General features: G+C 41.7%; 1 protein-coding gene across 2 annotated transcripts in view; it reads right to left on the bottom strand.

The window, feature by feature from the left end:
• Nucleotides 1–16,887, bottom strand: part of TBL1X (transducin beta like 1 X-linked) — a 359,253-nt gene that overhangs the window by 36,968 nt on the left and 305,398 nt on the right. For both annotated transcript variants that reach the window (XM_075589381.1, XM_075589382.1), the window contains 4 exons: nucleotides 16,173–16,305; nucleotides 14,461–14,602; nucleotides 12,856–12,919; nucleotides 1,443–1,540 (listed from right to left, as the gene is read on the bottom strand). In XM_075589381.1, coding sequence (XP_075445496.1) covers nucleotides 1,443–1,540; nucleotides 12,856–12,919; nucleotides 14,461–14,602; nucleotides 16,173–16,305 — 437 coding nt within the window. The remainder of the gene's footprint in view (nucleotides 1–1,442; nucleotides 1,541–12,855; nucleotides 12,920–14,460; nucleotides 14,603–16,172; nucleotides 16,306–16,887) is intronic.

Raw genomic sequence — 16,887 nt, 5'->3', positions numbered from 1 at the left:
TCCAGTAAGGACTATGCTCGGCCAGGAGCATTATGGGCAAGCAATACTTAAAGGCCAGCGGGCCAATCCCCGGCGGGGGTGTGAAGGTCCTGCCCCTAATGAGTGAATGCAAGTATAGTTTGCAATGAAAGGCTGCACAGCTGCAGTAGATACCAGAGGGAGTGTGTATACTTTGAGTGAATCCAGGCTGCAGCAAACCTCAGGAAAGCTGTTCCAGAACTGCACCGGTCTGCAAGGTAAGGTAACCAGTAAACCGTGGAGCGGATTCCTTACAGGGAGTCTGTGGAGGGGGACCCCTGGCTTTCTCCACTACAGGAGGCCTTGGCAATCGGTTACCTGGCATTTATACAGATTTTGGTGATGTATCTCAATTTAACACCAATATGATACACGCTTCTATACATACGATAATTATCCTTGAGCACCACTGCCTTTTGATATCTTAACATATACTCAGGACAGTTTTTGGGCAACCGTTACCAATTGCGTTGATGCGGTATACTTTGTGTCTCATATATATATACATACAGTATATATATATACAGTAGATGTATTAACCTTTTATTCATGTTACATTGTACTGTTAGAGAATATGGAATTACCCAGTATACCGAGGCTGCTAACAGGTAGTGCACACACTTTATGGCAACTTGATTGAAGAGAGACCCAGCAATGATTAATGAAACAATAAGCCTCCGGTATTGAAAACAGGGAGTTGGGTAATAGTAAGCCGGATAGAGGTACAGGGGGACACCTCCCTAAGGGGCGCCCCCAAGTAAATCACAGCCCGGCACTAACCGCCTCAATAATCTCCCTGAAATACCGCGTGGTATACTTTGAAAAAGTCCATAGCCTGGACGAAACATGTTAGAGTGGTTGCCTGATGTTTGCTGCTAGCGATCAATAAAGTTTTTTTAGACATCCATGCGTTGGCTGCTGAAGTTGCTGTGAACCACGGACCATCTTACCCCCTACATTGTACTGTTGTTTTTCCCTGCTCTTCTTTCTACGACAGTAGTGAGCAGAGGAAAATGTTGGCATTTAATACAAAAAAGAATTGTCATATCTTCATCTGACTCTTAACCTTCAATGACGCAGAATAAATAGGAAAGGCTGTATCTCCCTTTAAACAATAAATTAAAGTTGATATATTATACATTTCTCTTGATTCAACCTTTAGAAGCCCGTCTATGGGGTCTGCACCTTTATGTTTTCACATTATAGGGCAAACGGTTTTATCTTGGGTTGTTTATCATCCCCGTGCTATTTTAAGGGCATTCTCAATAGTTCGACCTCGCAAGGGAGTTCCATTCAGTATTCCGTACATTTTCCAACCTCAGAAAATGTAACGTCGACATCGCCTAAAACCAGGACATCTTTATTGTCTGCCATGGAGAAAACATGCGTTGTTCAAAAACCTAATTTTCCCTTCCAACACGTACCTTATCAACACCTGCACTCAGTATGTAGTTCCCCTTCTTGTTCCATTTCAGTGCAAAGATGGGACCTTTATGTTGACCTAATGTGCTTGCAAGATTACCTTTAGAGAAAATGACAAAGCAGGAAAAAGCCCATTGAGATTTCCATTCTTTCTTCTTTATATAGGTATTGCAGTCATCACAATGTGGTTGGCATTAGCATAGCAGAATCGCAGAAACACATTCTTCACTATAAATTAACTTTGACAGGTGTTCTCTGTAAACTATCATTTACGTAATTGCTTTATTGATTATAATTTTGTTTAGTGGACATGAAACCTGTTTTCTATCAGCTCTCATATTCACCCTCCTGAATGTGAGCATGGCAATCTGGTTTACTTTACTAAATTGTTTTTGGAAAGAACTGGGTATCATGCTGATTTATAAGGCCTTTTCTATTTTATACTGTATAAAGGATGGTCAAGTATTGGCACGCTTTTATATGTGGAAAAAAAAAATCCCGACCCACATTTTAAATATACAGCAGGGCCTCAGGCATACTGCGAGTTCCGTTCTAAGGGCCCGTCGTATAGTGAAAATTCGCCGGAAAGCGGAACCGGCTATTTTCAGCTGTGCGCATGCCGGCAATTTCCCCCTTGTGCGCATGCGCAACCCGGCAATTTCCCTCTTGTGCGCGCGCGACCTACGTTCTGCGCATGCGCACCGGCAACAACAGCCTCTGAGGAGGCATGTTGGCCCCCTTCTTGGTGCCGCCGTATCAGCGGATCGCTGAAAAGCGGGGCGCCAAGAAGCGGGGCCTTGCTGTAGATCACTTTATGATATTTATTGATAGACACCGGCAACTCCAGACATTATTTGATCGACTCTTACAACATAAAACTTAATTTGATAGTAAAATATAATGATCATTTGGAACCATGTTTGAAAAGACTGGAGCTGCTAAGTATATTTTTTAAAAGCTCTACTGAGAAGCATTAGAGAGTGCGAGTAATTGCATTGACTAACCAGTACTGTTTTCGATTCAAGGATGTATTGAGCTTTTATTACAAATGCATACTACACATAAATATGTTTACATTAAAAAAAAAGAAATACTACATTAGTACTTTTAAATGTCACAGTGGTAGGATAGGCACACATTCACTGATGTCACAAACTACATTGAAATCCTTAAAAGCCAGAAGTTGTCCATTTAAAATGTTGTCTTTATGACCAGTACTTGAGAATCTTTTGGTTCACTGGATCTTGTCAGCTATGCTTCAGACTTACAAAGTTCATGGTTTGGGAGAATGGCTAAAACAAGACAGCAGTGTGTGTGGAATTGTTAAGTCAGGGTGACCATATAGTCTATTAGTTCCTGAATTGACAACCATTTAACAGAATTAAGATGTACAACTTGATTCTTCTGTTTTGTTTTTTTAAAACTTATATTTTTATTAAGATTTTCAAGTATAAATGGGAAGGGGAGGGGTACAGAAAAAAAGAAGGAATGTATGGGGGGGAACAACCATTTTGTATAAGAATTCTTACAATCAACAGCAGTCACATTACATAGCATACAACATTTTATAAATGACAAATGCTACACTCACCACTCCTAAATCCTCTATTCTATTGGGACCTTACCCCTATCCAACATCCCAGGGATCCCAGACTCTAGCACACTTCCTTGTGGTGTGATTCAGGAATGAGGCGAGTCTCTCCATAAATTGTACATCGTTAACCCTTCTAATAACCTCTCTTCTGGATGGCTGCAGTGTCTTTTTCCACGCTGCTGTTGCTACCGCACACCTAGCCGCCGTTAGTATATGCAAAATTAATTGTGCTGTGTAATGATTCACATCTTCCATAGGCTTAGCCAAAATGATTAAAATTGGGTCTAGCGGAACCTTGATTCCCGACACATCTTCTATTCATTTCAAAACTGTCCACCAGTATCTGCATTACTGGCAAACCCACCCTATGTGTGCTAGGTCCCCTATCTGTCCACATCCCTTCCAACATCTGTCAGAGGCCTACGAGAACATTTGCATTAGCCTTTTGAGAGTGTAATACCAGCGTAATAAAATTGTATAAATATTCTCTTTTGTTACTGTACATATAGAGGTTTTACCCACATTCTCCCAGATATCTTCCCAGTCCTCTCTTGTTATATCAGTCCGGAAGTCCAGAGCCCACTGGTCCATATACTTATGGACCAGGGTATCCTTCTGGGGGATTAAATCTAGGCCTTTTTGATATTTTTTTTGTTTTGCATAAATCTTCAAATCGTGTGTATCTAGGGAATTCCTCCTCATAGAAACTCTGGTGCACAAAATGTCAGACATGCATATATTTAAACACCTCCGTCAGAGTAAACTGTACTTTCTCGTAAATTCCTCAAACGACATCAACTTATCTTTTTCTAATTAATCTCCCATCTTTAGAATCCCTCCGTGTCTCCAGGTTTCAAAGCCTCGAGCGTGGAAACCCGGCAAAAACCCTGGATTACCGAACAGGGGCATAAGTCTAGATGGAGTTGACTTAACCTTATATTTCTTTTTTGCCAACTGCCAGATTTTCAGAGAAAACCCGATTACCACCGGCTCAGGCTGTCTCCCAAGGTCAGTCCTGGAGATCGACCACAGCAAAGTAGGCAGGCCAACTGGGTATTTAAGTGAGCTCTCCAAGTCCACTTAAGCATATGTCCCTCTCGGAGACTGCAAGTAAACCATTTGTTTCAAATGAGAGGCTATATAATATTTTAGAATATTTGGAACTGCTAGACCCCCTCCTTCTTTAGACTCCAGCATAATTGACCTGGCTATTCTCGGTTGTTTATGTTTCCAAATAAATTGCATAATTCGATTTTGGAATTCTTTTATATTTGGTAGTGTTTGGAACTAGTATAGAAGTCTGGGAAGGATATTCATCTTAACCGTGGTTATAAACCCAATCGAGGAGATATAGTGAGAATTCCAAGCTTGTAGGTCCTTTCTAATCTTAGAAGAGAGTTTGGGATAGTTATATTTATATAATGAGTTGTAGTCCCTAGTAAGGCCTCGGCCATGTTACTTGCTTGCTGGCGGAAGCGCGCTGAGGCGCGCTCCCGCTCAGCACTGAGCCCCTACAGCCGCAATTAGAGCGGCTTTAGTAGGGGCTCACCTGCGCTTCCGCGCGCTTGCGGAAGCGCAGGTCTTGGGGGAATTTAAAATTCCCCCGCTTGCCGGCGAGACAGGCCGGTCACATGAGCGGTTCGCCCAATGAGGGCGAACCAGCTCCGTGACGTCACTGGCCCGCCCCCGGCCAGTGACGCGCCCGCCCCCGGACCGCCCCCTGACGGCTGCTGAGAGCGCTTGCGGTAAGCAACCGCAAGGCCAGGGAAAGCACCCGCTTTCCCTGCGCCTCAGCGCGCCTCAGCACGCCAGCAGGGACCGTGGACTCGGCCTAAGGTATATCCCTAAATTCTTCAGATGGGTCTTTTTCCACTTATAGTCAAAGTGTCGTTTAAGAACCTGGACCTCCTTTTCCGTTAACGTTAAATTTAGCGCTTCCAATTTTCCCACATTAACTTTATACCCAGATACTTTCCCAAACCTCCGGAGAGCGGATTGTAAATTTGGGAGAGAGGTCATTGGGTTAGCTATAGTAAGAATAATGTCATCTGCAAAGAGTGATTATTTGTAACACTCATCTTTTATATTAATCCCTTGTATATTTGGGGAAGCTCTGATTGTAGCCACGAGGGGTTCAATTGTCAAGGCAAAAGAGGAGAGAATGGGGCACCCCTGTCTAGTCCCATTCTTAATTGTTATCAGATTCCTCTCCCCCCCTGGAATCTTCAGAGTGGCTGTTGGCGTCTGATAGAGGGCCCAGAGGCCTTGTAAAAAGAGCACCGAAAACCTAACTGCCTCCAACGTTTTATCTAGAAAATCCCATCTTATCTTATCAAATGCCTTCTCCACATCCAGGCTCAACAACACTGCTTTCGCCTTAGATTTATGTATCTGATCTCGCACATTAATAATTTTCCTTATGTTATCGGACAACTGGCGTTCGCTCACAAAACCCACCTGGTCATAGTGGATTAATCTTGGAAGTATTGGGTTCAACTTGTTAGCCAGGATTTTACTATAAATCAGGTCCGTATTAAGCAGTTAAATTGGCCTGTAGCTACCACAACATAAAGGGTCCTTATCCTCTTTAGGGATCACCACTATATTGGCTTTCGTCATCTGTGGGGGGGATTTGTTTTCCGCTGAGAAAATCATTGAATAAGTCCAATAAACATGGTCTTACGATTCCTATAAAAATTTTATAATACAAATTTGAGAAACCATCTGGGCCCACTGCCTTTGATGGCTTCAATGATCTAACTGCCCTTACTAACTCTATCCAGGTTATTTTTCCATTTAAAGGTTTGTGGTCTTCCTCTAGCAGTTTTGGGAGGTTACAGTCTCTCAGATAGTCCTCAATCTGTGTCGTGTCCGGGGCTTTAGTATTCAGAGTTGAATTGTCAAGATCGTAGAGATCCGTATAGAATGTAGCAAATTCCTCTGCTATCTTAGAGGGGTTGTAAGTCACTTCTCCTCTGTTTTTAATCTAATAGCAGCGACCAAAGCTCTCGACCTGGTCCCTCTAAGTTTATTTGCCAATAACCGGTCTGGCTTATCTCCCTTATCATAATACATTTGCTTAGTCAACTTAAGGGCTTTCTCTACATCTTCTAATTGCACCCTCTTAAGATCCACCCTTGCCTGGGTCAGCATTTTATAAATTTTCCTTGATGGATTTTTTTATGTGATTGTTCTAATGTGTGCTAATTATACAATTTATTCTGTGAAATTGTTTTGTTTTTCTATTTTTATTCTATTTCTGTGTGATGCTATTGAGGTAAGCTGTCCTCTGATCGTGGCCTTATGTGCCTCCCATAGTATTGCTGTTAATTCTACAGAGCCATTGTTGATATGAAAATAATTTTTGAGCGAGTCTCCAATTTGTGTACTAATCTCCTGAGTAGTTCAGTAATGAGTCGTTCATCCTCCAATGAAATGATTGAGTCCTAGCAAATGTGGGATCGAACAGGATCGCCACCTGGGCGTGGTCTGACCACGTGATAGGCCCTATACCTGAATGGACCATTACCTCCAAAATATTTGGGGATACAAATATATTGTCAATTCTGGAGTACGAATCATGCGGGGCGAATAAGTAATCCCTAAGTCCTTTATGTGAGCTACTCCAGGCATCCCACAAGCCATATTCTTTAAGTTGCAGTCTAAATTTCTTAGCTACACTATATGTCATAGCAGAGTGTGATTGCTCTGAATGGGCGGACTTATCCACATCCGGTTCTGGTACCATATTAAAATCACCTCCCAAGATCAGAAGTTGCTCTCAGCTATCTCCCATAGATTCCAGTGTTTCCCATAAAAAATTAATTTGTCCCTCGTTGGGTGCATAGATATTCGCTAACGTAATATGTTGGCCTGAGAGAAGCCCGTGAACCATGAGGGACCTCCCCCCATGATCTCGCGTAACCTCCAATGTTTGGAATGGAATATCCCGTTTAATCAGTATCGCAACCCCTCTTTTTTTGCTAGTAAAAGAAGAATAAAATGCTATAGGGTGTGTCCCGCTGAAAGTGTTTGGGGGCTGATCGCTCCCTCACTACATCTTGCTTAGAATATAAAAGAGCCTAGAAGGCATGTCAATACTAACAACCGTGGAACAGATAAGATATAAAACTTTTCGTATTAAAATGCTCTTATAGGGATAGTCTTCCCGGATAGAAATATAAAACAGGTTTTGTATTTTATCTTTAAATGTTCAATGTCTAGTAACGTTAATTTTCGAGCGGTAATTGCTCTTGGCTTTCAATGAGGCTTAGTGTCCTTTGTGTCTATAAACAGAAAACCAGCCCTTCTATGTCTTTGGGCCAAGGCCCCCTCACCCATCGCCAGGGCACTCAGTCTGCATGTTCACTGGCTTCATCCACCGGTCCGCTGTAGCAGACCGGCACCCAGGGAACAGGCAGTAGACTCCAAATCGTATATGAGACAGTCCCTTTAATAGATTAGAACCCATAGATGGAGACAGGGAGAAAAGCGGGGAGAAAACAAATATAGCTACACATCCGGGATAGCCTACTCTGGGTCGCCGAATCACCGGTCAGGGGGACGGCTGTGGACTTTTACTGGGCCTTCCAAACTCTGGATGAACAACAGGGGAACTCAACGGGACCCCTTCAAGGACATGGCCCATCTTGGCTCTTTCCTCTCCGGGATATCGCCCCCTCGGCCGATCGATTGCCCTCTGTGTTGTTATTCCGAGATCTTCGCTGCTGACCCGAACCATCCCTGGGGGCCAGATTTAGCGCCGACAGAAAAGATGCAGTTTCTTCAGTGTAAAGGAGCGAGATCTGTTTACCTTCGTAGTTGACTATAAGAAAGAACGGGAAAGGTCATCGATAGCGAATCGCCTTTTCCTGGAGTACCGCTGTCACCTATCGCAGTCCTCTTCGCCTATCTATTGTCAACCTAGACTGGTCCTGGATGATCTGAAGAGATTAATTTTCAAAGTCAATTGAGCTTCTGTTTCTGCAACCTTTTATAATCTTTCTTTGGTTGCATATTGATGCAGCATCAGAACCACATCTCTGCTTCTTTTGGGATCATCGAATCTCGGACCCAAGGCTCTCCGTCTTGAAGTTGGGGGTCAATTGACAAAAAAAAGTCTCTTAAATTATGGCTGGAGGGCTTCCGCGGACACCGACTCAGGGAAATGGCAAATGCGTAGGTTCTGCCTTCGCTCCCTATTCTCCAGGTCGTCTATACCGTCTCTCACAGCTCTTATCTCTTAGTTGAGGTGTAGGACTTAATCATTAGTATTCATCTGGTTTTGGAAGGCAACGTCCATCTTGTCTTCCAGCTCTGTAGTTCTTTTCGCCAGTAAAGAAACTTCTGCTTTAAATTTCTTTTCAGCTCTATCCAGAGCTGACTGAAAGCCAGCTTGCATTTCCTTAAGCATATTCTGGAGGTCCTGCTTGGTGATCACTGTATCCCCATGCTATACTCCCTTTCAGTGACAGCTCTCACCTCTGGCTCTTTTCCTGTGATGGCTCTTTCTGTTGAGTTTCTCAGCAGTGCCCTTCTCTCTGAGATGTCCCACTCTGGCCCTGCAACCTGCCTCTCTGCTCCCTTGTCAGAGCTCGATGCCGCGCGCTCCCGTGCACTCACCTCGGCGCCATGTTGGTTTGATTATTGGTTGATTATTATAAGGTAGTTCTAATTCGAAGGCGAGCAATGGAACATATTGTATAAGAGCATCTTACATATTAAATGTACACAGTAAATCAGTAGAAGTTGGGAAGACACAATTAAGAAATTGGATACATGCTTCTTAAAGGAGCAGTACCTCCGGCTAGTCTGTTTTCTTTTTTGCTCAATTATTTTTAAACAGATAGGAAGCAGTGGGTCTTCGGAGATGAACTTCATTTATTTCACGTCCGGGAACCCATGCTTCCAGAGATATTTACAAGGGAAGGTGCCACCGGTTCGTTCTCCTTGAGGGCTAACAAAATGGAGGTTTAAATCTTCTGCCATCCATTGCAGCTTCCCATTGGCCTGTATGACTCAGCGGTTTTAAACCTCCATAAAGTACCAGTGGCACATTGGCCAATAAGCATCTCAGGAAGCAGTGGGTCCCCGGATCTGAAATCAGTTCAGTTTTGGGGTTCCCCTGTTTCACGCCTATATAAAAAAAAGGGTTGGAGTGAAGGTGGGACTGCTCCTTTATGGTATTGCTTTAACATTGTGCATACATCTGTCACCTAAACATATGTAATGGTGGAGATTTGAGCAGTAAGTACAGCTCCAGGTATGTATCAAGGAAACAAAAACTACCCCTTCCATTAGGGATATTCTGTCCAGTTAAAATGGACTCATGGTATTTGTCATTATGATAAATCTGTCAATTGTAACCTTATGAAATATACCGGGGGAAATATTTACTAAACAGTCTTCTGCCATAAGACTTCCAGTGTTGTAAGGTGATTTATGGTAGAAAAAATGCTTAATAAATATGGACCAGGGTCCCTTAAAAGATTACAGGTTCAAAATCAATAGTGACAAATCCGAAGCGCTGAACTTAAACCTGCCAGAGCCAGAGGTGAAACTCCTAAAGCTAAACTTTAACTACCGATGGAGTTGCTCTTATATCAAATATTTGGGAGTAAAGATATCGGGGCACTACCAATCCTTATATCAACATAATTATCCAGCACTATTTCGGAAAATTAAACAAGACCTAGATAAGTGGGGAGCATACCAAATATCATGGATTGGGAGAATGATCTCGGTGAAAATGAATATACTCCCCAGATTACTATACTACTTCCAGACTCTCCCGATCCACATCCCTGGCTCAGAATTGAAGAATATCCAAAAACAAATTTTCCATTTTATTTGGCAGGGTAAAAAACCTAGAATCGCTAGGGCAGTTCTACTTGCTTCAAGGGGGAGAGGGGGCCTGGGAGTCCCGGATATTACAAGATACTATCAAGCCTCCCAGCTGCGACAGGTAGTAGTTTGGAACGCAGACCCAGGCCAATATTGCTGGCTGGACATAGAAACGCAATACGCAGGCACGCCTTCTCTACCAGCATGTCTTTGGTCCCTGAGCAGGGAGGACATGCAGAACAGCAAATTTAAATTGGGACCAATGAGGCACACATGGGAGACCTGGACGACATGCAAACTTAAATTCAAGCCCACGGCCCCCAAATCTCAACTCACCCCAATTATTAAAAATCCCAAATTCCCACCTGGCTGTGAGCCCAGACAATTTGATCAATTTACGACTAACAAATTAAGGGCGGTTGCCGACTTCCTGAGCTTAGGGCAATTCCTGAGTTATCAAAGATTACAAAATAAATATGAAATAGTAGGACTGAATGTCTTTAAATACCTCCAAATTCGGCATTTCATTCAAACATTATCCCCAACATTGGCATTTCCCCCTCTCACTAACTTTGAAAGGCTGTGCAAGGAAACAGCCCACCAAAAAGGTCTCATAACACAAATTTATGCAGAATTGGAGAGGGCGACAGAGGCCCCCGTCCATGACTACATGCTTAATTGGGCAGCAGAATTGGATATAGTTATAGACCGAGAGGATTGGGAAAGTATTTGGGAATCAGCCTAAGGAACTTCCATATGTACCACAATCAAAGAAAATATATACAAAATATTGTTTCGCTGATATCTTACTCCAGTCAGAATAAATCAAATCTACCCTCTGGCCTCCGACCTATGTTGGAGAGGCTGCGGTCAAAAGGGTGATGGCCCACATCTGGTGGTCATGTCCAGAAATTCAGAAATACTGGGAAACCATAGTCTATAATTAAAGAGGTCACAGACCTCACTATACCCATTGATCTGCTGACCTACTTATTGGCCAGGCCAATTGAGAATATTGACCGCCCAATAAGAAAATTGATCTCCTTCATTCTCACGGCGGCTAGATGTGCGGTGGCAGCCTCATGGAAGAAGGTGTCTCCCCCCCCCCCCCCCAAGAGAATCCAAGAGGTAATGCTGATGGAAAAGATATCGACCTTCCTAAAGCGGAAAACGGTACCCTTCTATAAAATATGGGAACCATGGCTGACCCAAACAGCAGATTAAAGCTGGCTATCCCCAACAAACGATGGATGCGACATGGGAGGAATCCCTTATGGGGAACTGAGGAGGATGGGATCCTCCTTCCCCCCCCCCCCCTCCCCTTCTCTTTCTCTGTTTCCACTCTCACGCCAGCCCTGCCGACCCAAGACGAAGGGTCGGGGGTGCGATGAGACTATCTCTGTTACAAAAATGAAAAAAAAAAACCTTGTATTAGGCCACAATATGTTTGATTGTACAAATGTGCATTATATATTGCCTCATAAAAAAAATTGAAACAAAAAAAAAAGGATTACAGTTTAATTAATTTGTTTTCTTATAAATTATCCTTCTTCTCTTGAGTTTTTTCTAACAGTAAACAGTCCAGATTGGCCTTAGGACAGTTAGCTGCGTCCGTTTGGCCACCGGACAGTTTGCCACCACAGATGACCAAGGGAGTCTGGGGGATTTTAAGTAATGCTGTTAACTGCAACCTATGATCTTAACACCTAACCCTAAAAACCCTAATCCCTATAATTCCTAACGTTAACCCTAAACTTTAAAAACCCTAACCCCTGATCCTAACCTTAACACCTAACCTTAATATTCCTACCCTTAACCCCTAAACCCTAATCCTAACCTTAACCCCCAAAAAATTAAACCATGCGGTGAAATGGCCGGCAGCTAACTGTCCCATAGCGGCTAAACGGCCATGGAGAATTGTCCCATTCCTTTCCAGAGCTGCTATAATGTTTAAAAACGGAGTATTCACACTCGTTATTCACTATTTTGAATTGTGCTTTAATCTGCGCTAAGGTTTAGCATTATGAAGTAAATCTGTGTCTTAATACTAGAATATTCACAGTAATATAAGAAATAAGGTTGGAAAAAAATCTAACTCTACACCGCCGTAGCCCAGGAAATTTGTCTTGGTGGGATATTGTAACTACCACCATGAGGATGGTGTAAAAAAGGCAAATTTGGAGTAAAATTCATGCAAATTACACTACTGCACCAAAGTATCAAATTCTTTGCACCAATTTTTTGCACCATGCGCATCAGCTGGTAGCAATAGGAGGAGTTGGGGACCAATTAAATGAGAAGTTGTAATGAATTGTATCAAGTTCGGCGTCTCTGTGCGCCACTTATTTTATCTTGTATTTCTTTTTTAAAGCCTAAAAAGCCGTAAACTTTTCTGGCTAACAATTTGCTCTCTCTTAAATGTAATGCAAACGCAATGCAGAAAATGTAACAACACTAGAGAACAAACACCTGCATTTTTTTTCACATTGATACAACTTTTGCTCCATACTTAGTAGAGTACAGGCATACCCCGGTTTAAGGACACTCACTTTAAGTACACTCGCGAGTAAGTACAAATCGCTCAATAGGCAAACGGCAGCTCGCGCATGAGCCTGTCCGCATGTCCTGAACATCAATACCGGCTCCCTACCGGTACCGAAGCTGTGTGCAAGCGGGGAGACTATAGAGCCTATTACACATGCCTTATTTACGTCAGTTATGCACGTATATGATGATTGCCGTACGGTACATGCATCGATAAGTGGGGAAAAGGGAGTGCTTCACTTTAAGTACATTTTCGCTTTACATACATGCTCCGGTCCCATTGCGTACGTTAATGCGGGGTATGCCTGTACACAGGCAACATGGAGTCAATATAATGGAGTCGGACAAAAAATAGTGTGTGTACTGTACCTGAAGCAGAAATACTTGCACCAAAATGTGAAGTGCAATGAAATGACTCAGAGAGATTAACTTACCATCTTCTGTCCAAATCCTTGCAAAGCCGTCATATGATCCTGTAGCTAACAGTGTGCCTTCAGCCTGGGGAAGGTCCAAAAGAAGAAAATCACATTTGTTGGAAAGTGCATCAAGATAGACCTTTAAATCAGCTCAGTAATCCTTCCAATTAATGGTAGAGGGTAAAAAAACAGAATTAAACATAAAATGCCCTGTACAAAGCATTTACAGTACGTATTAACAAAAACCATATGTCTTAAGTATTGCAAATAGGTGTGAAATAAGTCTTTTTTTTCCCTTCTGGATTTTATGGTCTGTGCAATACACAGCCAGGAAGCTATATTTAAATCATTTATTTATATAAGAACTTTCCACCATCTACCAGCTGTATAAGAAATCAAGGCAAAAGAGGGTTCAAGCGCACATCCTGCTTAAGTGAAAACCCAGTGAACACACTAGTGTATTACTGTTATTATATATATAAAAACTACGCTATTTGTGTCCTCTCTGTTCTGTTCCTCTACATACTGTATGGGCATCTTATCCTGCTCCTGAAGGATGCAACTTAAAGTCTGATTGAAGAATTCTACCCTGAGTTGGTGACTCGAAACAACCGCACAGCCTGTATTTATCTTCACAATTGTGAGTGAGTACTTATGAAGTGTCGCTGTACTGATTAATTAGCTGTACAATATTGCACTATACTTTTCTTGTTTTTTCCCCCCACATGTTTTTGGGGAGTATTTGCGCTCTTGATTTCCTGCTTAGTACAGCTCAACCCCCTTATAACGCTGGGGTCCAAAGAATCACATCGTGTTATAAGCGAATCGCGTTAGAAATAATGTACAATTCTATGCATTGTACAATAAAGTATTTAAGATACCAATAATCGTGTTGTAAATTATTCATAAATACGAAAATTGGGAGCCACGCTTGCATCGCGTTATAAGCGGATTCGCGTTGTAACGGATCGCATTATAATGGGCTTGAACTGTATAAGAAATCAAGATATATCAAAAATATTTAGAACAAAACTGTACTCTACGCCATTCCTTTTTCCTTAAGTATCCTATTATACATAAAAAGGTATTATGTATGTATTGTGATTGAATCCAAATTCTTCCTTATAAAGTAAATGTTTAAACAATTTAATACAAACCTATTACTGTATCTAGAGAAATCAAGACATCCACAGAAAAGTTACATATGGCTTTTATGAAAACTGCAGGATGAAATTAAAGGTACATTTCGTTGTTGTACTACAGTAGGTGTGAAGTAGGGGGTCTCCAGAGCTGAAATTGATGTAGTTTCCCCCTGCTTCCAGATATACTTACCTCTGTAGGTCAGGCCGATAGCAGCCCCAGTTGGGGACGCACAATGACGGTTTAAAGGTATCTCAGGAAGCAAGGGGACCCCCGGTGCTGAAATTAACATGGTCCAGCTCCAGAAATCCCTTGCTTCCCACTTGGGGGGAGGGGCGGGGAGTATTTTTGTAATGGAAATGCGCCTTTCAGTATATAATTTAATATTTAAAATGTAGCCTGCTAAATAAAAAAAAAGGGAAAAAGTAACCTAATAAAGCAACACATGGAAATGTTAATGAATTCTGGCAGAACTAAACTTACATTCCAGTCCAAAGAAGTCACATCTTTGTTGCTTGGAACATCTTGCCCTCCTTCTCTTATGCAGTGCCTTAAAACTAACTGAGTCGTATTACTATTGTTGTTTTCGATCAAGTTCCATATCCTTGCTGTAGAGTCTCCTGACCTTTAAAATGAAAAAGTAAGAACAAAGGGAAATGGTGATGATGATGATAATGCGGAGAGATAGGATGCAATTTCTCCTGGAGAAAACTTTGCAATCTGTTCTGCATTTTATTAGACCTACTGGAAGATATTGTAACTTGTTGATATTGTTTCACGTGAGCTTTTGCAACCACATGGCAATGATCATTTATTTTTAAACAACACATTATGCAAACAGAGAAACACACAGAATTGTATATAGAACAATGAATTGCTGATGAATATCTGGCCTGAAGGAGTTTACAAGTTGTGAGAACCAGGTCAATCTTCCTTGATATCTTAAGGCTACGCTTATAGTGCCGGCGACGCGACGGTGACGTCAGCCGCGGTCGCTGTAAAAATCAAATTGAGATGACTTCCAGCAATCGCGACCAAACCATCGCGCTTACTATAAGCGCACGCGACGGCGGCAATGCTTTTGTTTTGACGCAAAGTCGCATCGCTGTCGCCGGCACTAAAAGCGCCGCCTTAGGGGTAATTCTATATACTCCAAAGCGGTTGTTCGGGGCATTTTTGCCCAAAAAAATTCTCACTGACGTCAATGTTATTTTGAATCGAATATGTCCTGAACAGCCCCTTTGGAGTATATAGAATAAGACCCGTGTGGGTAAATACCATCAACTACATAGCAGCCTTTTAAGCAGGTTTTGGTCGAAAATTCACATTGACAGCAATAGAGATTTTAGACCACCAATGGCTCTAATGGCCACTTCCATAGATGTAGAATAAGGCCCTCAAGAACAGGTTCATCACACGCCGGTACAGGTTAGCGCACTTGATCTGGAGTTAACTCTCATTGAGTTTAATGGTAGTTAACACTGGATTGGGTGCGCCAACCCCTACCAACTCTTGATGAATCTCCCCCTTAATCTGTTATGCTTAAACGCCAGCAAATTGGAAAACTGTAACAAATGATCGGGAGTAACTTGGCAACGAATGAGAAGGTGTTCATACAGATTCTTTCTTATTACTACTGTATGCAAGAACTAAAATGCACAAGTAGTTTTGTGCATGCTGACACGTATGAAGTGAATGGTGATTTTCTACAGTAAATGATCACTGTCACGACATGCTTATAATATTATTTTGCTGCTTATGTCTCACAGAAATAATGGAGCTTTAAAAATATCACACGATTACTGAATCTCAAACCTAGTTCTCCTCTTCAATTACTGCTCTTCATATGTTGGTATCTGAAGAAATGGCATTTATGAATTCTGGTAAGTTCATGCAACTCATCATCTCCATTTATTATGTTGGGTACAAATTTGAATTTATATATATATATATATATATATATATATTTATTTTTGGATATATCTTATGTTATATATATTTTATTGTAACAACATAAACAAATGGCATCTGCTTCCCAACTGTGTAATTGTATATTGATCGACCCATCATATAATCTGTGAATGAGTAAACGTTTACCAAAGAAAAATGTTGCATTGCCTCCCAACTCTGTACCTGCTTCCACAGAGTTAGGGATAGAAAACAAACTTGTTCCAAACAACCAATGTTTGCCTTACCCGGATGCTAGGAGATCACTGACAGGATTCCAGGCACAAATGAACACTTCTGACTCATGCCCTCGAAGGACTGTTGCTTTGTTAGTTGGAATTTCCACATCGCCGTCAATTTCCATTGGTTCCGAATGGTTATCTGCAGAACACATCAAAATCTTGTTATGGGTCCAATAGTGCCTGCATGTTATTAGATGATACTGGTTATACTGTAGAAACTGCTGGTAAAGTTGAGTCATTTGTAAGTCTGTCGTATTTATTTTGAATCCAGTAGAAGTGCTACAGGAAAATTGAAATGTCAAAATTCCAATGATAAGCTGCGGCATTATTATAAATTTAGCATTGTTCATAAAAACGTCCAGGGAGAGGGTCGTTTTAGAATATAAGTGCATTTATAAACCAATTCTTTCAAGACAGAACACACTAAATAATGCATTATGGTTTATCACACAGGCGCACCACCAAACCTGCTGCAAACGAAAAAATATACAACATTGAAACTGCAGATATCAGGAGTCAAATATGTATTGTGGAAGAATTTGCTCCAATATAATTTCAATCAGCAGCAATTTGCACCCGCGGCATATGCATGAAGCTTGTTATCATTAAAGAGCGGAGGTTCACACCACTGCAGACCTGGGTGCTATATTTGATGCAGAGAGAGAGGACCACCAGTTATAGTCACAAATTAGATACAGCTCTATATATTATTGTGCTATCT

The sequence above is a fragment of the Ascaphus truei genome, chromosome 3 (assembly GCF_040206685.1).
Source record: "Ascaphus truei isolate aAscTru1 chromosome 3, aAscTru1.hap1, whole genome shotgun sequence".
NCBI classification, from domain to species: domain Eukaryota; kingdom Metazoa; phylum Chordata; class Amphibia; order Anura; family Ascaphidae; genus Ascaphus; species Ascaphus truei.
The sequence above is the reverse complement of the archived record's forward strand: the minus strand, read 5'-3'. Positions and strand labels throughout refer to the sequence as shown.